The sequence below is a fragment of the Vanessa atalanta genome, chromosome 11 (genome assembly GCF_905147765.1).
Source record: "Vanessa atalanta chromosome 11, ilVanAtal1.2, whole genome shotgun sequence".
In the NCBI taxonomy this organism is placed as follows: domain Eukaryota; kingdom Metazoa; phylum Arthropoda; class Insecta; order Lepidoptera; family Nymphalidae; genus Vanessa; species Vanessa atalanta.
This window is the reverse complement of record NC_061881.1, coordinates 9,975,454-10,000,000: the sequence shown is the minus strand read 5'-3', so window position 1 is coordinate 10,000,000 and position 24,547 is coordinate 9,975,454. Positions and strand designations below refer to the sequence as shown.

The following is a 24,547-nucleotide window of genomic DNA, read 5'->3' as shown; positions in this document are numbered from 1 at the left end:
CTTGGTCGCGAGAAACTTATCCCATACTTGCGAGTGAAGCAATTCTTTGAGTATTTCAATCTGACGTTCTTTGTGTATGACATCGGAGCCGGATTCAATCCGTTGTGCAAACCATTCTCGTTCGGTTTCCGTCTGAAAGGAGATTTGTGGTTTATCAGTTTTGGTCGATATTTTGTCTACAGATTTAGTTACACTTTTGATATAGTCCAAGTCCAACAAACAGCTCGAAATCGCTTCAGCTTAAAAACATTCGTAAAGATTACTTCCTAAATGTATATATTTAATATTTATTTTTGATTTGCAAAATTTACTCATAAAAGTTACGAGCGTTACCATTTTTATTATAAATTTTGGAAAGTCATCGGCTTAATCTTAAGGGATGGTCGTTATGTAACTTTAATCTTAATTAACGCAATACCTCTAAGTATGAGAACTCGTAAGAAATGGGTCCACAGTAAATTTTCTCCAATTGTTCCACTAAGTCGCTTGCGGATTGTTTGCCGTTGTAGCCGTACAATAAGCCCAAGTCCACTGAATCTTGACTTGATAGACCGTATCTCGTTATATCAAGTTCTTTGATGTATCTGAAACACGATTTATGGAATAAGATATAATGATTCTTAGTTGTTCTAGTTTAAATAAGACTTCTTTAACAAAATATTTGTATATAATATATGTAAGAAAATTTTGCAATTATTTTGACAATCACTGACGAATTGCAGCAACTTTGAGTATCTTATATGTTAATAGCGTAAGACGATTTTTGGTCCCAGTGATTATGCTGCACGTAGAAGATCGGTTATGGTCTTATTTTGAAGAGCTCCAGCTGTAGATGTGACGTCATTTAACAATTAAATTAATTGTAATCAAACATACATATAAACAATTTCGAAATTGCTAAATATCTGTTGAATAAACGCGAATTTTCGCGGGCGACCCACTAGTTTTTTTTAATAGTATAGTTTCGAAAATTATTTTAAATTGTTTTCGAAAATTGAAAAAAGGAAAAAATTAAAGATATTTTTAAACATAACTTTAATTAGCGAAACTTTCAATATTGATCACGACTTTATTTTTACAAATAGTTAAAAAGCAATTAAAACGCAACTGTTATAAAGCTCTTCTTAGTTTTATGGCGCCAGCTTAATTATTATTTTTTATAGAATTGAAATTTGTATTATTTATTATTATTTTTATGTTCATTATAGAAATTCTCCATAAAAAACAATAGTTTATTCTTTAGACATTTATCAAAGATTTTTTTTTGTTTCAAAAATACATGTGCTCTCTCCATTCCGTCACTCTAATAATTTGTCAATTGTAATAATATCGCCAGTTCTTTTACTTGAACTTGGCTTGACACGCTACCGCGTGTCTAGATAAAGCATAATTTGATGGGACGGCAAATTCGACACGACCGGCAAGAGTTCAGGCGTAGGTAGGCTGTACGTGTTTTCCAGGGCATAGTAGTATACTCTCAACTCTTAGACTTCGAGTTGATACTGAGAATTTTTCGACAGAAAAACCCGAATACTTTTTGGAGTTGAAGTCAGAACCTCGGGATCTATGACCTTATATCAGCCACTAGACTAACGAGGTAGTCAAATTCAATTAAAATAGTATTCAATGGATATTATAAAACAAATAAATAATAATATAATATAGATACTAAAAAAATCTTTTTTTTGTGGCTTTGTAAAATGGTTTCGATATTTATTATTACGCAGCGAAGCGGATGGGTAAGCAAGTTTTTATCCACGTCTACGATTAAAACAAATAATTGAAAACATCTGAATAAGCTTCATCTATATATAAACATTTCGAACATCCAATGGGACACGCTGATGTCAAATAATAAAAAGCTATCGTTATCGCGTAGGAATCCCAATGGGATGCATAGCGATAAGTGCTGGTTCGACTTCGGGTTCCATTGTTAATCCCTTGGGAGTTAACTTAACCGCACACAGCGGGTCAATGTATCTAATGGTGCTGCCACACTGTGGTGAATAATAATCATATTTTTTTTATCTTTGTTTTCAAGCCATTCCTAAACTATTCTAGTGTTCGCCTATGTTTGTCCCTCAATATAAACATTTTATGTCAACCTTTATTCTACTCAGTAGAAGTAATTATGTTATATAACGTTATTGAAAATTTGTTAATAAACATCAATTTAATAAACTAATTATTAACCTCAGAGTGTAGATCCAAAGTCCAATCTAATACGTACTAATACGTTGCCATCATTGTGGGAGCGTTAAAAATATATAACGAAACGTAATAATATGTATACGTTAGTAAATGCACGGTGTTAGTGATTGTTCAATACTGTTTTTAAATATTTTAAAATGCAAGTGTGGCCGCCGAATTATTGTATGATTGGTTTGCTATGGATTATCCTATAATACATTTGTGTTGTTCTAGGGTTTTCAATGAGCTCGAACTTATCAACATTTACCGGCTATCTTGATAAACAGCTGTCAAATTTGTCAACATACTTTAGTTTTGAGATTTTACCGAGGAATAAGGAACGCTTCAACAAAGCGTTTAAGTTATTGCAATCTATTTCAAAAATCAATGCTCCATTTTATTAACTTCCATGCGTTACTTCCAATTTATGGCACTCGTGGCCGCTCCGCAGAGTCTACACTCTACATCCATCGTTTAACGCATACATTTGAGACAACGGGGTCGGTAAGCGATAAAGCAGTTCCTGTTCGTCAAAGAAACGCAAAATCATTGGAATATATTGTTGCCGTTTGAAGAAAACCATAAACAGCTCCGTGTATCCGCTGATTGGGATTTAAAGCATTAGTAAAAGTAAAATAAAAACGTGGTCCTGTTACCCAAGCAGGTTGTTTTATTTCATTCTAAAGTTTTAGGGCTTATCAGAAACTCTATATGAACCAAATATAAATGCGTCTGACTCTTTGGCCTAGCTGCTAGAAATATTGGCTTAGATTATGAGGTACTGGGTTTAAGCCGCAGGTTGAACCTATAAATATTATCAATTACAGGCCGGAATCTGGAAGTTGGGAACGTGTAAACAAGTGTGTGGTTGGCACCTTGCCAACTTGTTAGGACGACTACATATATGTGGAATATACAAGCATTAGTTATAAGGACGATTTGACATCAAAGACTCTTTTGAAGTATTATCTGTAAAGGCAATATTAGTTGCCTCTCTAATTTCATTAATCCTCTTGACGATTCGATTGGCAGGGTTTAAAACGATCAACTACTGTATAAAACAGACGCTGAACCATATTTGTTGGAATAGAGATGTCAAAGTTTTGTTTGCGTTTTGTTAATGCGGATTTACTTGTAGCATTACATGGTTCTCCTCTATCTAGTGATCAACTAATAATGCTGAAGATATTGAGATTCTGCACTCCATTATCTGTATTATCATTCTAATGAATTATTATTATTATTATTTTAATTTCTTCTATCATCACTACTCAACCAGCCTACTTGCCTGTCTTCGGATAATATGTATCAATATCTGGATTTTTTGTTCATAGCGCATAAACTTTCTATGCGTGATTTGGTTCTGAATAGTGCTATATCGTCGTTCAAATCGTAAATCCCGTATCACTATGCACTCGGCTGAGTTTGAGCACTGAGTCCAGTGGGTGATGCTTTAAGCACCATTATTAAGCAACAATTGAGAATAAAGTCTTGTTTCCAAGCCGGTAAATCTGTCATATCCAGTAGGCTCAATTACGTATACAGGAAGTTTTATGTTTTTGTTTATTTAATTATTCTTTTGTTTTTTAATTTGATTTCATAATGACAATCTTAAAATATACTTATACATCTTGCAATGTTTTGTGTAAAGGGATAACTTTATTAGGAGCCAATGGTCAGTCCTAAAAATATTTTTAACCATATACATATAACATAAGTTAAATAATAATATAAGCGTACAGAGACATATGTTTTGATACGAATAATTGGATGAAAATTAATCACATTAGTTATTAATTATTTTGTTAGATACCCTTGTCATCTTAATCTTAGACGTCGTCGACTTAATGAAATTTTTCATTATGCCTTAATTTCTTAGTGTGCTAAATGAATTATCTTCATTATAATTATAACAATAGAAATTAAGTAACACGAATCTTCGTTTTAATTAACTTATGACTTCAAAAATTACCCAGTCGATATGGAGCAGTGGGTAGAACAAGTGATTAAACGATAATTTAGTAATAATAAATAATTTATAACGGTAACAGTTTGGGCAGAGATCTTTTATTAAGTATAAGAAGCCTGTGTCAGAACGCCTCGATCTTCATGTATTATAAAGTTTACAAATAAATAAATTCGACTTACATTTCTTTAAAATTATTATTATTAGTTTTTCTTTTTATATTACATGTAACATACAACGTGAATGTGGATGTGTAGGCGCGCGCGTGTTTGTGTGAGTGTGAGCGCGTACGTGCGTGCTTGCGTACGTATCGGCGTGAGTGTGGGTGTGTTTACATGTGTGGGTGCGTGCGTGTCTACTAAAATCGAGTATTAGTTAACTATTTTCAAAAGACCCTCGGTTTGCTCATAAGTAAGTCCTTCTAACTTTATCCAGCTTTATCCAGCAATTGTTTTATTATAATGGCTAAATATCAAGGGTTTTGTTAATTCTGTTATGCAAAACATTCGTGGATTCTAAACACAGGCTCGAATTCAATAAAAATGCTGAATGGTGTATACAAAGATTTGTGATAAATTATCAGTTAACCTACATGTGCCGTGAAAGACACTGTCACGTGCAAAAACCAATTAGGACTTGATTACCCCCAAATCTCATTTTTCCTTTACTCTTGATATTGTATGGCCTTTCATTATTTTCAATGTCCTTTCTTTTGTTTTATATTACTTTAAAAGGACTTTGGAAACAATTTACTTTATTTGTGACCATAGTGCTTTTTTTTAAATACTATATCCTTGAACACAAACATGATATGAACGCTAAGTTTCCGACTCCGCAAAGTCAATAAATCATTCTTGGGGCAAGGTATCCGCTTCTATAATAAAATTCCGCAGAGATTTTTAACTTTGTCATTTCATAGATTCAAGTAATTGTATTATTTGATACAAGATTATATTGATGACAAAAAACGTGGAGAAAACACAAATTATACAAAGTAACGCTTGCTTGGGTTTGAATCCGCAAGTATCGTTTAAGATGCACCAGTTCGGACCACCGGGCCATTTCGGCATACTGAATTATTATTGTGATATCTATGAATTTACCTTTTTTCGTTCCTGTAGTCGACGTTATCAATGGTAGCCCGTAGGTGTCCGTAAGTCCGATACGCGTCGACTAGTCTCTGCGCGCGACAGTTCTCGTAACGTTTCGCTAACACTTCTTGTGGTGTGTCTAAAGTTATATTAATGACATTTAGTACCGGCAAACCGGCCAGACGTAGTATGTATACATACTAAACTATATGTCACCTGCGGCTTTGCTCGTGATTTAGGCATTGGTAGTCAGGTGTAATGCATAAAAAATAGCTGATGACTTTCTTTGGAGTTAAAGCTTGTTTCATACTAAATTTAATCAAATTCGGTTCAGCGTTTTGGCCGTTAAACAGACAGACACAGTAACGTTTGCATTTGTAACATTAGTAAACAAGTGTGTATTATTTAATAATAAAATACCTCCGAGATTTATTATTCTTCTACAAACGACAAATAATATAAAATTGATTAAGAACAATTTTATAACATTCATTTATAATGTCGTTCAATTACTCTCTAACGTTGTCATTGTGCTTGTTTATTCAAATAAAATAACTGACAACCTACCCTTAAAACGCGAGCAAAGCCGCGAGAGACAACTCATAATACATATATAAAGCAACAGTCCTTCGTTCGCCAATTGTATGGAGCGAAACATTGAATAAGTTCATTTCCAAAAACTCAAATAAATTAAATGCCATTATAATCTGTAAATCGTAGCTTATATATATAAATATAGGTATATTTGCATTTTATTAATGTCAATGTAAATGTTCATCGTATAAGAATATATTACTATATCCCTTGTTTTTATTTTGTATTTGCGTACTCATTAAAATAATCTCCGTTATCAAGAGCGACAGTGAACAGCTCATGTAATTTTTGTATGATATTGTCATCAAATATCTAATAAATAATATCTAATAAATCGATCGTTAAGTTCATGTAACTTATGCTTGATAACGTACCGACTTCATTCAACTCTCGCGGTCGATGCCCGAATACCCCCGCTCCTGAATGATAATGTATCCGATCCTTCCATCTCATCACCTGTCTCACTTGCACTTTGTTTAACATAAACATTTTAATTTTCAAATCTACTACTACTACTAAACTATTTCATATTCGATTAAAAAACACGTCTATTTTGAATTCCGCTCCGTTCAAGGTTACACAATTTTAAAACATTCTGCGCGGGAGTGGTCTCCGCTACGTTTAATGCAGTACTGTAGTTGTAATGAAGGAGACAGAAATAGATTTGAAATTCGAATGATGATTGTGTTGTTTATTAAGATTCGTTGTTGATTGGCGGCTTACGTTTGATAAGAAGTAATATTTTGATAAGAATTATGTCAAATAATATTAGGAGTCAAGGTTATGCATTTAATCATGTTGATATTTGTAATTGTACAAATTGATATGAAAATTAAGAGTTATCAACACGCAGACTCAGATTATAAAACCGTTTTATTATTATGTGAGCACGAAGAAAACAATATGTTTACTTCTTATAAATGTTCTTATCAGAACTAATTCCAACGTTAAAGTTGTATCTGCTTCCAAATGACCTTTAATTTATCGATATCGACTTTCTTCTCCGGTCGGACACGCTTATTGTTGATTGTAATTATCAGGACGGAAGCGTTAGCGGCACCTTGCCCACGTGGTTGATGTTGCGTTTTGTCTGAACTACATTGGTGCCTAGACGATGTGCAACGGATTTCGTAATTTGGATTTTTCCATGGTTACTCTAGTAGGGAATCAAGGAAAAATCGAATGGCGGGAAAAGTTAGTACTACTCCATTTTTGAGAGAGTTTTGAGCTTATTCAACCTCGCTTCACCAATGCTCGTTGGATACACGTGAGATTCACATCCACCCCATGTCGGTTATATCATGATGTTTTCTTTCACCGCCGATCAATAGATAAATGAAAATTGAGTAGAGCTTATCCTGGTTTGAACTCAGTGTCATCCGTTAAGATTCATTGTGTTCTGATTACTGGGCCATCACGTCACTAAATAGCTTCATTATAAAATTAATTAGAATTTGAAGTTCTAAGTAGCATGAGTGATAACGATCTTCACTCTGGCCAGTAAAACACTTAACCTATTTTTTATGAAGAACGTATTGCATTAAAGTGTATATTAAATATTAACATTCTTATACATTTATTTTTTATGTAGCAAGTAGATGAAATTCCGGCTTCGATCGGTTAAAATAAATAAAACTATACAAAAGTTTATAAAAAGTTTCTTAAAGTAACAGTAAACGTTAAACATGGCCGACTGTTGAATTGTCATGTCATTGAATTTTGAACGCACCTGTAAACGTCAAACATGGCGGCCCGCTGAATTGTCTAACCACTAAATTTCATGGATTTTGTATCGAAATAACTCGATTATACGAATTTTGCGGATGTATGTTGTCGACTAAAAATCGTTATTTTTTAACGATCTATAACTGTGGATAGGTTTCGATTGGGTCTATCTTAGATCTGCACGATATTATTAATACAGATTTAATATAATCTTGTTGCTATAGTTTCGGTACTATTACATTTCGTACCAACAATTGTTAAGATAAAATATATCTCACATTTTAATGATAAAAGATATGATGTTATCTTAGTTGTGATTATGACTATTTAAATATAGTAAGTGATTATAACATGTGATCATAACAAACTACCTATGTTAAAATGTATTATGTAATCACTCTATATTAACAATAGAAATAAGTAACATTTGTTTGTCTGTATGTGATTGGCAATCATTTCCAATTTTTTTACGGGTAAGCTACGTTATTCCTGAGTGCTATGGGTTAAGAATTATATTTATATAATATCGGTATCTTTACTAATAAAAAGAAGAAGGGGCGGGTGGCTAGTAATAAGATTAAAAAAATATTAATGGAAAACATTTTTTGAAGTTTTTATTCGGTAAGTTCCTAAGCTCCACTGTACACACATACTGATTGGAGTTTTGACTAATAATGAGGGTAATGTGTATTTGATACACGTAGCTCAAAAATAGATTTTTCTTTAGATTTCAGTATAGTCTCGTAAAGATCCTTTCTTATACGCTTCTATTGCTGTTTATTTTTATGTTATTTTATTGGCACAGTAACAGAAAGACGAATCAAATAATATTTGTATAACATCGTACAATACGTTAGACTTAAACTGTTTTCCGATAAAATGTACAGCATTGTCATAATATAACACAACAAACCATAAATTGAGCTACAGCTAATTAAATTATTAAAATAAAGTTAACAGTAAAAATATAATAAACACAATTGCACCTACGACTTATGACGTATTGAATTTTTAAATTTGTTTATATTATCGAAAATATCCCGACGAGACCTTAAACCGTTATTATACATAGACATTCTGATAATGATTTTATTTTAGGACACCTCATTGTTTTTACTTAAGAGCGTGTTCCGACATTGATATTTTTTCTAAGTAATTTATTTACTACTACGTTACAAATAAAATAATTAAAATTGTTAAATATGATTCATTACCACCCTATAGTTATTATACCTTGTTAATAAATTAAATAGTTTTTACTTACATGCATAATGCATTAAATGTTTTGCACGAACATTTTAATATTGACAAATCTTGTTGTAAGTAATTTTTCACTATCGCTGTAATAATATAATTAATGTAACAGTAAGTTTGTGTCTTTGTCCATTGAATGTTTGTTCGTTCGTGTTTTGAAACATACGTAATTGAGATCCGAGAACAGTAGAGCTATCCTGAAAGAAAACATTCGAAACTCATTGAAGAATACGATCGTGTATTATCAGAAAGCGATATGTGACATACAGTAATTATGTCTGTCTGAGCGGTTTAGCTCTTGCAGTCTTAAAAGAGTAGTACGCAAACACAACTACTTTTTTATAGTATAGGTTGGCGGACGAGCATATAGGCCACCTGATGGTAAGTGGTCACCACCGCCCATAGACAATGGTGTTGTAAGGAATTTTAACCATTCCTTACATCTCCAATGCGCCACCAACATTGGGAATTAAGATGTTAAATCCCTTGTACCTGTATTTACACTCACTCACCCTTAAGCCGGAACACAACAAGTATTGTTTTTTTGACGGTAGAATATCTGATGAGTGGGTGGTACCTACCCAGACGGCTCCACAAAGCCCTAACACCATGTAAACTACACTCTCTATTCCCTTACTCTCATTTTTCGATGACAACATTTGATACGGAGGGAAAGAGTGCACAGGACCGTGCTATAATTGCTTTCAAAGACACGCCGAAAATTTGTAGACACAATAGCAATTTTCAGATTCCGAGCTACTGTGATTTTCTCGACAGAAAATCCTAACTTTTTAATAACCTAAGCCGGGTTTTGTCTCTTTTATTATTGCAACGGATGTCGAACGTAGTGTAGTGAGTCTTACATAATATCACTGGGAATTGAACAGCTTCTAATTCTTAATAGAATAAAAAAAATTTAAACCAATTTTTTTTTTAATTGAACTCTCCTTACACCGCCAATATGCCACATATAAAAAAAACACGCAATTCAGTTAAGAAAAGCAACGCTTCTTTCCATTGACTCGAATTTAATTTAATTTTTACACGAAAATTTTTAGTTTCGAATACGGTCTTAATGATCTCCAAAAAGTTTCAATTTAAAAATTTGTATCAACGTTACTAGCGATAAATGTTAAACAAGTGACAGTTGTAGAATAATATTGTATGTCAAAACTTTCCATTAACAGTGTCGTTTATATACCACGAAGTAATTACTGGAACATTAACGTTAAACACTGCAACTAGTGCAAGTAGTCTTATTAGTTACCGAACGTGCTATGAAAGCCGACATAATATTTGAACATTCAAAGCTAAATATTGTATTGATTAAAAAGTATATCCTACTTAATAACTGTAGACAAATAATAATACAATATTTTGAGATACTCTGTAAATAATATAAATTTTACGTGTTTCGGTCATATGAATGTGATAACATTTAAGTAAAAGTGAAGTGAATACATTAGCATGTATTTTAATTAATAATTTTGATAGTCTTCTTTTTTCATAATAAAAAAATAATATTTTTATGAAACTGACACAACGTATTTGTATATAATAGCTATCTTAAAATATAATTTAATAAATAAACGAATAGGAAAGTTTAAGTATTTATTAGAATCAAATCCAACAAAAACTTCTGCAGTATATATATTCATTCTCCCCAAAAAACTAATTTCGAATTACTTATCGAGCTAGTCTATTTATAAATCACAGATTTATTAATAAAAGAATAAGCTTCTATGAAAGATGATTAAAAGCAATAAAACCGCATGCCGCTCAATTTTCGTAAATGTAAAACGTAAGATTGAATATTTTGGCGATATGAGCAATTTACATGGAATCAACAACCTGTTTTCCACATCTCATATTCATCACTTTAAGAGGTAAATCTAGTTCAAATACTGTGTTCAATGTTTTTGGTTCTTACATATTTATTATCTTTCAATGTGTGCAACGTAGACGGACACACATTCAAAGATAATGCATTAGCAGCCCGTAAATGTCCCACTGCTGGGATAAAGGCCTCCTCTCCCTTTGAGGAGAAGGTTTGGAGCATATTCCACCATGCTGCTCCAATGCGGGTTGGCGGAATACACATGTGGCAGAATTTCGTTGAAATTAGACACATGCAGGTTTCCTCACTATGTTTTCCTTCACCGCCGAGCACGAGATGAATTATAAACACAAATTAAGCACATGAAATTTCAGTGGTGCCTGCCTGGGTTTGAACCCGAAATCATCGGTTAAGATGCACGCGTTCTAGCCACTGGGCCATCTCGGTTCAAAGATAATGAGTTTACTTAAATTAAATTTTATGCTGAAATAAATATTTTTAAAATATTTTAATATTGTGATTTTAATCAGGAGTGCTTGTGCGTTTGTTTTGTTTTGTTTGTTAGTTTATATTTCTCTCGAAAGCCTTTTGATTTGAATCGTTACAGCCCACAATCACCGGTTAAGAATCACGTGTTCTAACTACCGCTTCATTTAGACTCGGCAGTTATTATAAAAGTTTATATATTTGTAATGAAATCCATTTTGCTTCATTATTTACTTATAATTATACATTTAATTTATATAAATACTTTTAGGTTATTTTGGCTTGTAGTGCTAACGTCCAGCTGTTTTGGCGCGAGCATTATTTTGCAATCTGCGCTCAAACTTTTTTCAACAGGCGTCGCTTCTTATTCCGTCGAAACGAATTACCTAGATTGGAACACTCCCTTCCCAGCGGTAACAGTTTGCGAGCAGAGCGATAATGGACGAGTTAAGGCGTATTTAACTCAGTAAGTCTTTCATACGATATAATTAATCACGTTGTTGAATAAGGAATAAGTGTGTACGACAATTCAATCGTGTTTTTATAGTTCGGTCAAATACATCTTATTTTTTGTTTGTTGAATTATTATTATTGTTATTTTATTTTTATGTTGGTGGCAAATGTGCTTCCTGATGGTAAGTGGTCACCCTCGCTGTAAGAAATAATAGAAATTATCGCCTATGCGTCACCAACATTGGGAAGTAAGAAGATATGATCCTTGCCATTTTTGATCAATATTTTTTTAAGTGGATTTGTAAACACTGGTACTGGTCTGATAATTTTCATTACGAGCTAAATTTTTTCTATGTTTTATTCTTATGTACTGTACATAATATTACATTATTAAAGAAGAAGAAGAAGGAAATCAATAAAAATATGTATTTAATATTAATTAATAAATTCTTTAATAATATCATTAAATTATCCATTTTTTAAATTTTTACATGTGCATCGTTAAGGAAATGCAAGATTGAAAAATGCTTGAATTTATCGCTTTATCCAATTTAATTATCAACTCGCATCAAATGACTTGACGGAAATACCGGGATTTTTCCGGAAATACTCTGTGTATTTATTAGTTTTTTTTCAAATATTAACCTGTGTATAATTAATGCTACATATACTGTGAAGTTATTCCAAACTTATTTTTTATTTTTAATGGATTGGATTTCGGTTTATTAATCTGATGTAAAATTAATGAGATAGAGGATGAAATTATTGAACGGAGATGAGATACTGTTATCGCTTTTTGCTAACGTGATTGTTTTTTTATTTTTTTTTGTTCAGTTCTATTATCTGTTTTATGAATCTTCTATGAACTATTAAAAATAACGAAAATATTTTTATTAAACAGGTATAAATTGTCATCAAATCTAGCTTCATTCTTCAAGGAAGTCGCGTTCTGGAACGTCAAGTACTGTAGAACTTGTAACATCTGTAAGATCAATGAGACATGTGTTGAAAATTTCGTGGACGCCATTGAGAAGATAAGGCATCGGTGCTCTGAACTTTTGACGGATTGCTGGTGGGGCGGGAGATATTTTAAATGTTGTGACGAGTAAGTACATCCATGTAATAACTCTAATAATCTTGCTTGCACACATATATACAATACACCCACACATGTCATTGAACATTCTTTCATAAATAAATAAATAATTTGATATCGTGGCTTTTTAGGAGTACCTTTCAAACAAATGCTACAATTTAATAAATATATAAATAACAAAAAATAAAAGAGTACAAGCGGGATTTTATCGGTAAGGGTAGATTTTTATTGTACCAATGAACAATGGGGGTTGCAATGTGCGTCTATGCATACGACACCTAATAATATAAAAAACGCCATTAATAAGCGTCTATAAATTAACAGCATTTTTAAAATTTAAATAAAGAATATTATATCGATTATTTTAATAAAATTTAAAATTACATCTACCTAATAGTCGCCTGCGACTTCGCTCGCGTAGCAAGGATTTAGGTTTTAGGTATCAAAAAGTATCTCAAGTCCTTTCTTGGGTTTCAGGATTGCGTAATATCGAACTTTCATTAAATTCGGTTCAGTGGTTCGGCAATAAAACAGACAGACAGAACGTAGATATTATTTTCGCATTTATAATATTAGTATAGTTCATCAAATTTAAGAAAGAAAACGTAACCGGTAATACATTTGTGGATGTTTTTATTGTTATTTGAGACAATTACTATGGATTCTGAAGCTCCACCAGTATTATAACGTTCATTTTATATAACTAAATACGCAATATAAGTATCGTTTAATTTTATTTTTCAGCGCTTATTATAAAGCAGAATAAAGTCTTTGGACGTTGAGATAATTATACATAAACGGCATAATTCCATTGAGTCAACAAGTGCCGGGTAATCTCAGGATCTTATCTATAATTAATCTCACAATAGAGATTTTTCTTTAATAGAATTTTTTGTAGAGCAACTACGACGTCTGCGTGAAGATATCATTTTTTGATTCGTTATTTAGTATTTTGCAAGTCCCAACAAAACTTATTAATATTTTTTTTAAGTTCATAAACGTTCATCAAGACTACTTTTAAAAACTGAAGTCAGGGGAACACGCGATATTTTATTAGTTTTTTATTACGTTGTCGATCCAGATGGCATTTGCTTTATTTGTGTGATCGTGATTAAGCCGAGTAATATAAATAAATAAATAAATATTGGACAGTATCACATACATTACTCTGATCCCGATGTAAGTAGCTAAAGCACTTGCGTTATGGAAAATCAGAAATAACGACGGTCCCACAAACACCCAGACCCAGGACAACATAGAAAACTAATGAACTTTTTCTACCTACGACTCGGACCCATGACAATCGGTGTACACACTACTCGACCACGGAGGTCGTCAAATATTCATAAATAGTTATGAATATTTACAAACAAAAATTGATATATATATATTAATATATTCAGGTTTTTTAATAATTAAAGTTGTAATAACTATTTAAAATTCCATGTTTAAAGGTTACATCCAATTGAAACCGAGTATGGGGTTTGCTATGTATTCAATTCTGCTCTGCTCGGCAACTCTAGTATCTTGACAGTTAACAGACGAGTCGGGCTCATCGACTTCGCGTTCTCAGCTGTTGAATTAGTTGGGGTAAGTATTCAATTAATTTTCGTCGTAGCACTGTCTCTTGAAACTTCCTGATTAAATTGATTCGACTTGTTATAATAAACTCGACATCTGGTTTTACTAAAATACAATATACAATCATAATAAAATACATTACATTCCACACAAATACAATGTGTTTGAAAAATTTCCTACTTTACCTGCTTTCCAAGAACAATCTAGCTCCAGCTGCCTACTCAGGTTTTCTGGCAAAATAATTCAATAAATTCGATTCTGCCCAAGATTCGAAAGATACCTTATAACATTGCCGAGTACGTACATGTTATACATTAAAAGAAATTAATAATTTTAATATTGTGAGTGTATGCGATGGATTGCAAAAGTGTTAAATAAATTTTACACTACATTAGGAGTAAAACAGTTGAGAGCCACTGGATTAAAACCTATATGTTGAATATAAGACACTTCTATCACAGAACTTGAGAGGATTCTTAAACAATTACGCGTAATTGCTATTTTTTCCGGTTTTTCTCAATAGATTTAATTTTCGGACCCGATTGACCCGATATATTTAATTGAGCGTTTTTTTTTTGTTTTAATGATCAGTAGACTGGCAAGTGGGTAGCAACGGCCTATTGGTGCTGGATGGTGGTGATCACCGCCCATACATAATGGCATGGTGAGAAATACACCACCTTGGGAAACTAAGATGTCTTTTGTGGATTTAGCTATACTGGCTTACCTTTCAAGCCGGAACAGTATAATGTTAACTAACTGATATTGATATATTGATACCGCTCGTCTAGTATATTTTGGTTATTTTCACAGTATTATATCATATATAATGTGGTGGTCATATATAATGGCATATTATAATGCTTCAGATATTGAATCGGTTTTTATTTTACAAAATAGTGCAATCCGGACTATTTATAATCTTAGAGCTAGAAGAATGAATGAGAAATGACGATTCGAAAGTGCTTGTAAAAGCCTACTTGAATAAAGTATATTTTGATTTTTACATTGATTTTTGATTGCTGTTTGGTTGTAAAAAATGTGATGAGTGGGCATTATTATTTATACATGTGATACAAAAGTGTTGGTAAAATTATTTTGACACATTTATGCTAAGTAAGCATGAAAATTCAATGCTTTTGTAAGAGAGAAAAAAATGTTATAAAATTATTATACGCGTTTATATATTTTTTAGCTTTTCCTCAAACATTTTCACACCGAGTGACTTTCCTTAATCATGATATAATGTTGCTAGCTTCAAAAATTGTAATAAAATTATTTCATGACTTTTCTGAGCACCGTTACATGAGTTTTCATTTATGGTTCAAATCAAATTTGCCTTCATTTTTTTAGGTGAGAATCCACGCACCTGATGACGTCGTGTCTGTCGCTTTGGAGAATATACTGAGTCGCAGCGCTTCTTTACCCCTCGTTACTGAATTCGAGGCTATTTTAAAGGTTTTTATATTTTTTTATCATTATTACGAACATAAATAATTTCATCCAACGTAACAATAAATAATTCATCTTTATTTAAATTATGTCTTTTTAGTTTTATCGTCAACACTAAAATATCTTGTATAAATTTAATTAATTTATTTTATTATTTTGTTCTGTCAACATCCATCCATGAAGTGGAATATGCTCCAAACCTTCTCCTCAAAGGGAGAGGAGGCCTTAGCCGAGCAGTGGACATTTACAGAGCAGTTAATGAGTAACCAACAACAGCACCAATTAGCGATTAATGAACATTTTGGAATATATTCCAATTCATCTATTCTCTTATCTTCTTCATTTATGAATTGTAAGTATTATGTATCGATGAAATTTCAGGTGGAACAAACGGTGAATGACTTATCTGTGTCATCGTTATCTGAAACGATGAGAGGTTGCCTCTTTAAAGATGACCTCCCACCATATCCAGATTGGCCGTTCAAGCAGTACACGTATAGTGGATGTTTGCTGTTTTGCAGAGCATTAGCACAATATAGCTTTTGTAACTGCACTCATCATTTCCTTGCTAATATGGGTAAGAATCAAAAGGCATTGATTGGATTTATGTGTGTGTGTGTTTGTTACACACAGTAATAAGTAGTATACGTGGAACGTTGTGGTTTACGTCATCAGTGGCTACCTATGTCACTCTCTTTTGTTTATTATTACTTTATCTTGGCATTCCTGCAACCAATTTAACACTGTAACATGACGATACTTAAGTTCAGTTTTGAATAACGAATGATTACCTAATTTTTTTGCTCTAACAATTACCAATTTATGACAGAATAATTCAATTTTAACATTGTTACGTACATATATGTCGAACTGATAACCTCATGTTTTTGAAGTCGGGTAAAAATAGTCTGCAAATAGAAAAATAAATTTAATGTAGATATTAAATTCATTTACATTTGAGTGAGATAAAAACATACATATTCCATAATACATTATTCTAGATAACATTTATATCGTTTCATGAAAAAAAATTGATTTCAATATTATAAAAAAAAAATTGAACCGTCCTTTCACACGAGAATTGTTCGCAACAAAAGTTAAGATAATGTACAGAATTCATTGTTCTTTCGTGAATTATTTTAAGGTCTGTTATACACAGAGAAGAGAAAGGTTAAAGTACTTAGAACTATTTGTAAAGAGTTAAGTCTGTGGCAAAAACCTTCTTGTTTGACACTTTGGGAGACTTGACCTTTTTAACGTCTATGAGAAAAAGTGAGGGCTCTTTAGGGAATATGTCAGATATGATAGACATAAAAAATAGGTTCACATTCGTTCGATGCGATGGGAGTAAAATTTCAAGGTAAAATGTTTGAGCAATGTTGCCATATGTCTAGAGTTTCAGAATCAAATGATTTTATATTTTACGCAATTTTGTTTTTTTTTTACAAATTATAAGTTATAAATTTTTCCAGTGAAAATTCCAGCATGCAATATTAAGGGCTTGGCATGCTTATATCAGAATCGAGGTAAGTGTTTTGCAATATCATAAAATAAAAACTCATTTTATAACGAAACTTTTTCTTTAAAAACGTAGTGAAATTTTTACAGTATAATTTAGGGAACAATTATATTTTAAAATTTTAATTTCCAACACAAATTTGGGTTACGTCATTGCTCGTTTAAATTATATGCCGCTGATTTTGTTAGTAAATTCGAGAGCTGTATTCAGCTTTCGTTGACTTCTATGTATGAGCACAAGGAGCACAACACAAGCAATCATTTAATATTATTATTAAATATACAGAACCCTGAAAGAGGTTTCAAACCTGAACTTGAGGGTTAAAACCCGGACAAGCACCACTGAATTTTCATATGCTTAATTTGTGCTTATAATTCATCTCGTGCTCGGCGGTAAAGGAAGACATCGTGAGGAAACCTGCATGTGTCTAATTTCAACGAAATTCTGCCACATATGTATTCCACCAACCCGCATTGGAGCAGCTTGGTGGAATATGCTCCATACCTTCTCCTCGAAGGGAGAGGAGGCCTTATCCCAGCAGTGGGAAATTTACAGGCTGTTAATGTAAAATACAGAACCCTGTGCTATTGCAATGACTGGTGACAGGACGTAATGTTTATTTATCGACCAGCGACACGGTATTACAAACGAGACAATGCCGCTATTTTAAATTTTGACTTGCCGTTATTTTAAGTCCTCATTGTGAAATTCAATGAATGTTACATAATTTCAGATGAATTCCCGAAATTTGAATGCAATTGTCCAATGGCTTGCGAGGACACACAATATAAAGCTGTTCACATATTTTACAAGTAAGTATTTTATATATTTTAGTTAATAACATATATGAAAAGACTGTTTTAGTACTTCTTTATGTGTTTAAATTTGAGTGACCTGAAGGAAATCTTACTTAGTGGTGCATGAGCGTCCATAATGATATTAACTATTTCGGTTTTAATTACGTTATTTCGATACATCCGGTCCATGATGTCGGAATAGATTTACCAAAGGTCATTGAACATTATGATAAAACATCGTGAGGAAACCTGCACGTGTAGAAATTCTTACAATTGTCTATCTAAAAGTACATCAGCGTGGTGGATTAAGCCCCCAAAATCTCATCCTTTATCACGAATAAATGGGTATTAAGAAATGGATTATACCTAATCCGCAACATAGATTACTGAATGAACACTGCCTACATAAAAATATACTTATACAGTCCAATCGTTGTCGTTTAGCCGTTTTATATTCGCCCGACTCAATAGAATCAGGTACCGTTAAAAATTTGCAAATTTAGTCCCCAATTTCGATCCATCTGAATACATTTTTGTTAGGAATTTTCGAAGTTGGATTTGAAGAGAACCGGGAATATATGATAAGGTAATGTAATAATTGATACTCGGTATACAATACTAAAATAAGAAAACGTGTAACATTACGTTTGACAGGGTTTCATAAAATTATATCGAAATTAATTAATGTTAACGATCTTCTCAATGATTTAGTGACCAGTTAATAAAAATACTGAAATAAATACTACGATATTCGGGGGCTGAATTACTTGTAAAGCCAGAAAAAATATTGGGTTTTCTGTCAACGAATTTTTAGTAGTATTTCGGAGCTAGGAATATGAATTGATGTTATGAATTACCACTAATAAAGTATTGGATGTTTATCTGAATTTAAATCTTTACTAACCTTAATCGAAGGATTAAAATCCACGCTACAGAACTACGTAAAGCGCTTCCACTACCGGTAAAACTTAATTACTCTGCCTGGAGAATTTAATTTTTCTTGTTACTTTGAAAACTCGTAACGAACTTTTTCTTTTTTAATAATTATATCTAAAAATTAAGAATAAAACAGTTAAGTGAAATAAAACAACTGTTTATTGGAACCTTTGAATCTATTTTACGTAATATAATAAAGAATATTTTGAAAAGTGTCACAACGTCAAAAATTAAAAATTAAGGTGAACGCACTTTTGTCGTATTAACAGATAGACGCGTCACTACTGGCAATTTGTATTCGCTTTTATGGCTTCACAACAGTGTTCCACGCGCTCTATCTGCCTTTTGTTTTATAATCTTAACAAAAAATTTACATTATATACCTTTCATATCTCACTATAAGGCCGGCACTAATTATATCACGTAAACTAAGTTAACTATGATACTCTTAAATCTTAATACACTTTGTTCTATAGTCGAGTGAGCGGCAAATTATCATCGGAGCTGATGAAGCGAGGGTCCAGAGCTAGAGTGCGATTTGCTTCGCTGCCGACTCTGAGGGTTCGAAGACTTGCTATTAAGGATACTCTTGGACTTGTTGGTAAGTGTACATATAATGAATTATAATTGTTTCTCTTATGGAATATTAGTCATATAACCAAAGCGAGCCGAGATGGCCCAGTGGTTAGAACGCGTGCATCTTAACCGATGATTTCGGGTTCAAACCCAAGCAAGCACCACTGAATTTTCATGTGCTTAATTTGTGTTTATAATTAATCTCGTGCTCGGCGGTGAAGGAAAACATCGTGAGTAAACCTGCATGTGTCTAATTTCAACGAGATTCTGCCACATGTATATTCCGCCAACCCACATTGGAGCAGCGTGGTGGAATATGCTCCAAACCTTCTCCTCAAAGGGAGAGGAGGCCTTTAGCCCAGCAGTGGGAAAATTTACAGGCTGCTAATAACCAAAATGCAAAAGAATAATAATCTCATACGCAGTAAAAAAAGGAAAGAGCGCTTGAAGGTAAAGAGCTGTTACTTTAAATCGCACTTAAGGGTTTTGTCATTTCCTCTGACGTCATGTTATTAAAAAATAAGTAGTCTGTCGTAGCAACGAAAACGGCCAATGCAATACAATGCAGAACCTTTGTAAGGCGTACGTACAAGTAATATAGTTTTAAGACCAACGAATAGCGACAAGAGTGTATATTTAAGGTGTTAACTAATGTTTATAACAACTAAAATTATTTATTTATAAGCCTAATAGTAAAGTTCAAGTCGATGAGTTTCTTACGGCATTACTCATTTATCGCATTTTCACGATTCAGTACCTATTTCAATTTGAAAAGCAATCGACTTTGGACTTTACAATTGAAAACCGAAATGACTGTTATATTTAATATTATTTCAATTTAGATTTTGATTGAAATGGAAAATATAAATATTTTAATAAAAAATGTCTGAGGGACTTGTCAACGGCAGATTTACTGATCCTGGCTAAATACTAAGCGCTAATTATTCGCCTACCACGCCATTAAATTAATATCCCATAGTATTTGACGACCTCCGTGGTCGAGTAGTGTGTACACCGGTTTTCATGGGTACGCCATTCCGAGATCCCAGGTTCGATTCCCGGCCGAGTCGATGTAGAAAAAGATCATTAGTTTTCTATGTTGTCTTGGGTCTGGGTGTTTGTGTTACCGTCGTTACTTCTGATTTTCCATAATACAAGTGCTTTAGCTACTTACATTGGGATCAGAGTAATGTAAGTGATGTTATCCAATATTAAAAAAAAAAATGAATCTATTACAAAAACACGTTCCTGATTAAGAAAGTTTTTCTTTGACGAAAGACGCTTTGAACGAGCTATTTTTGTTACAGTGGACATTGGAGGGGTCGGAGGAGTGTTTTTTGGCGCCTCTCTTCTGAGTGTCATCGAGCTGATTTATCTCTTTTGCATCAGAAGAAATAGAAACTAGAAGTAATTCATGAGTTCTTATGATAAAATTTTGCTCGTAATTTTGCGCACATTTGACTCCAGTGTTTAGATCTAAAATTTGCTTTATCATATGAATTACGATAATTATTATATGTTTACCAAATCAAATTAAAATATTTTATTTACTATTATTTACTTGAACATTATTCCATCATGCTGCACCAATGTAGACTGACGGATACACTTATGACAAAAGTTCGCCCGTCACCTGAAGGCTTCCTTACGAAGTTTGACATTACTGCCGAGCAGATGTTTACTTAGTAGTGCTTTTCTCGTTTTGAGCCTACAATATTCGAATAAGATGCAAGTGTTGTACCTATTCGGAATTCTTTTGTTATGTTTGAGTGGGTACTCGTCAGTTCTTATACATAGAGGTCAAAGAAACACCTACTGCATATACCAGATATACCGGCGTTAAATCACTGAAGATTACTTCAGTGATGTTTTGAATAGAGTACCATCTCTATGTTTCAAACGGAAACACAACAAAAAAAAAATAGGCGTTAGTATATATAATGAGTGAGTGATACTTAGCCAGACGGGCTCGGACAAGGCCCTAAAACTAAGTAATTATCGGCTATTTATTCACGATCATACGTAATACGTAATAGAGGCACCATTAAAGATTGGGCATTGTTTAAATTTATTTTACTTTGTTATCGATGTGTGATTTTTGATAGAGCCCAGGAGAGGATTTTGGACTATAATCAAATCAAATCAAAATATACTTTATTCAAGTAGGCTTTTACAAGCACTTATGAATCGTCATTTAACAAACTATCTTAAGTAAAGCTACCACCGGTTCGGAATGTAGATTCTACCGAGAAGAACTGGCAAGAAACTCAGTGGTTACTTTTTCAACGTCTAAAAATACAGTCATGTTAGTTAAATACAATTATATATGTATGTTATGTCTCCCGCCTGGAAGTCGACAAGCATTAACTCTAGGCTTTTTTATCATCAATATAATCTTGTTTTGAATAATATGCCTTCTTTACCAATGTATTTTTTACAAATGACTTGAATCTATAAAACGGCAAAGTTAAAAATGTCTGCGGAATTTTATTATAGAAGCGTATTCTAACACTTATGATCCTCACCTTGCATGTTGGTAGCTTAACATACCTTTATTTATCTCACAATCAGGCACGCAAAAGGCACGTTGGGCACCAACATTATCAATATCTGAAACGCTCGCGTATTTTCATGTGATTTGTTTACATTTGAAAACTCTTAGCCCAACGCTGAAAGGGCTTCAGAATACAATAAATTTTATCGTTATATTCATAATACCTTTTAAACTAATTTTATAATTCCAATAGGTCCCCATAAGGATCAAGTAAATTATCATTTAGCATAATTAGCCCTGCTAATATGTAATAAAACTACACTATACTTTTATGGAAAACAAACAGCTTCCTTTTCAAAGGAAGACTTGATATTGGAAAAGAGTTTGTTTAAAATATGTCTCACAAATACGCCTCGTAAATGCCGAGCGAAACCTAAAATAACTAGCGTCCGGGCCAGATGCGGAAATTCCTTTTCCTGTTTCAGTCTAAAAGGCCGGAAAATGTGCTACCAGCCTTTTGTGAGTGGTCTTTTATTACTAAACTTGCTCTTTCTTGTTATATTTAACTTTAATATTAGAAAAATTTAAGAATTTCGATTTTGTATGAATGTTACGATTTTTTCCTAAATGATTGTGAGTTTGAATTTTGAAAGAGGCCGGAATTATTTAATGCTATACATAATTATTTGAAATTTAAGTGAGATTCAACCGCAATTTATTTTTCTTGCGCTAAAATATGATGATACAGTATTTTCAACAGATTTTTAATGTAATGACACTACCATATGAAAGTTTTACAAGGGAGATTTTTAGTTGCACTTAAAATCGCTTTACGGGTTTTGCAATCTGTTGAAATATCCAGAGTTATCTGCAAACTTTGCAAAAATTATGAGACACATATAATCCATTTCCTTTAATAATTATCATTAAAATGATGTATAAGTAACGTTATGTACTAATAATAGGTTTGGGGTTAACTTTATCTACATAACATGTATGTACTTACGACTCTTTAGCATGATAACAACATTAAATAACCTCCTCTCCTCCTCCTATTGAGAGAAAAGTATGAAAATAATTTACCATGACCAAAGCGCCTCAGAATTTCAACAGATGAATGCAGGTTTCCTTACAACTTTTTCCTTCATGGTCGAGCACGAGATGATTTAAAACATAAATTAAGCGTACCAAAATTCAATACTGATAGTTTTGTTCCCGCAATCTTTGATTAAGCTTAAAAAGACCTCGTATTGCTTACTTTAAAATACGCTTGACTGTACAAAAAAAAAAAAAACAAAATACAATGTTTAGATATTTTCTTTAAAAACTTTTTGTGTGTTCACCTGATTGATTTTTATGTCAACTATATCAACGTCATTAATTCAAGTCATGTACAGTCATCTACAAAAACATGATTTCCAATTACGAAAGAACTAATCAATTGTCTACGTTTCTACGAGAGAAGAAATAAACTTTATTTGAAACATTCTTACTTAACTTGGTCCGTCTTTCCTTGCCAAAGCAAAATTGTGACGGTTCGAGGAAGTTTTGAGATAGTTTTTGATCGGAGAGTGACATAAGTTAGTACTTTTTAATCCTAATTAGATTCCTGGTCTGTTTTCTGAAAATATATAATATGGAGCTTTATTCTGTAATAAATACTCCTTTATGTCGCAACGGCTGAGCGGATTTATATCGAAAATAAGTTGAAGATTTTATTGATTTTAAATGAAACGGAATAAAGAGCTCTGATAAAATTTCGTATAAAAGGATTTCGTATGAAAGGAAGCAATAAATACTATTGCGGGAATGACTCGGTTATTGTGCTTTTCAGACCGTTATTAGTTTTGAATATAATATATCGGACTAAGAACTTTAGTACTTGTAAAAAGTAAAGTTTTTGTTGTATGGTAATTTTTCTTTGAATAATTTTTTGATTGTGATTAAATTGATCGGTTGATTGATAATTTTAGAGAGATACTCCCTGTTTGAATGTATGCAACACACACATGCATATAGCACGGGTGTGATGACTACTAGTATGTTCGTCTGTATACTCTTCTCCTGTATGCAGACATCCTATAGGATCGTTACATCATACAACATCAATACTGATATCAATACTAAGCTTATACCCGATATATAACTTATACAGCTAGTTCCCACCCGCGACTTTGCTCGTGTGTGTTTGCGAGGCAGGTGTTAGGTACCTTATATTTTTTCTGTGTCCTGATAACGAAAATAAGAAAAAATATGACGATCGACTGAGAAGTTAAGTCGTAATAGCGTAATAAACAAACAAACTCACTTTCGCATTGATAATAATATATAATATTGTAATTAACCTACTTTTATACAGTAAACGTGTAGGTTCCCTCTGAACTTTTCACAAAATCTGACGTAACCGTGTTATCGATAAACGGATATGTATCTGGGGGTGTTGCTGTAAGCCTTAAACATGGCGCGTGATATACATATAAACATACATATAGAATTTAAC

At 32.7% G+C, this 24,547-nt stretch overlaps 2 protein-coding genes across 2 annotated transcripts in view; one reads left to right on the top strand and one right to left on the bottom strand.

The window, feature by feature from the left end:
- The window catches only part of LOC125067371 (probable 2-oxoglutarate dehydrogenase E1 component DHKTD1 homolog, mitochondrial), a 30,416-nt gene extending 23,947 nt beyond the window's left edge, over positions 1-6,469 (bottom strand). Inside the window, exons 1-4 of the mRNA XM_047675929.1 lie at positions 6,216-6,469; positions 5,260-5,386; positions 419-584; positions 1-132 (exon numbers count right to left, since the gene is read on the bottom strand). The exon at positions 1-132 is cut by the window's left edge and continues 85 nt beyond it. Coding sequence (XP_047531885.1) covers positions 1-132; positions 419-584; positions 5,260-5,386; positions 6,216-6,330 — 540 coding nt within the window. The 5' untranslated portion in view covers positions 6,331-6,469. The remainder of the gene's footprint in view (positions 133-418; positions 585-5,259; positions 5,387-6,215) is intronic.
- A 4,175-nt stretch (positions 6,470-10,644) lies between these two features.
- On the top strand, positions 10,645-20,958 carry LOC125067535 (sodium channel protein Nach-like). The gene is made up of 9 exons (XM_047676195.1): positions 10,645-10,706; positions 11,415-11,609; positions 12,498-12,701; positions 14,147-14,282; positions 15,627-15,731; positions 16,107-16,302; positions 17,978-18,056; positions 19,454-19,578; positions 20,861-20,958. Exons 1-9 carry the CDS (start codon positions 10,645-10,647, stop codon positions 20,956-20,958), a joined length of 1,200 nt encoding a protein of 399 aa, XP_047532151.1.
- The last annotated feature ends 3,589 nt before the right edge of the window (positions 20,959-24,547 follow it).

Excerpts from the sequence above, each read along its gene's own strand:
- LOC125067535 (XM_047676195.1), top strand. The coding sequence starts at position 10,645 with ATGAGCAATTTACATGGAATCAACAACCTGTTTTCCACATCTCATATT. Across the intron at positions 16,303-17,977 it reads TCATTTCCTTGCTAATATGG|ATGAATTCCCGAAATTTGAA; the intron begins GTAAGAATCAAA and ends ACATAATTTCAG. Across the intron at positions 19,579-20,860 it reads GGATACTCTTGGACTTGTTG|TGGACATTGGAGGGGTCGGA; the intron begins GTAAGTGTACAT and ends TTTTTGTTACAG.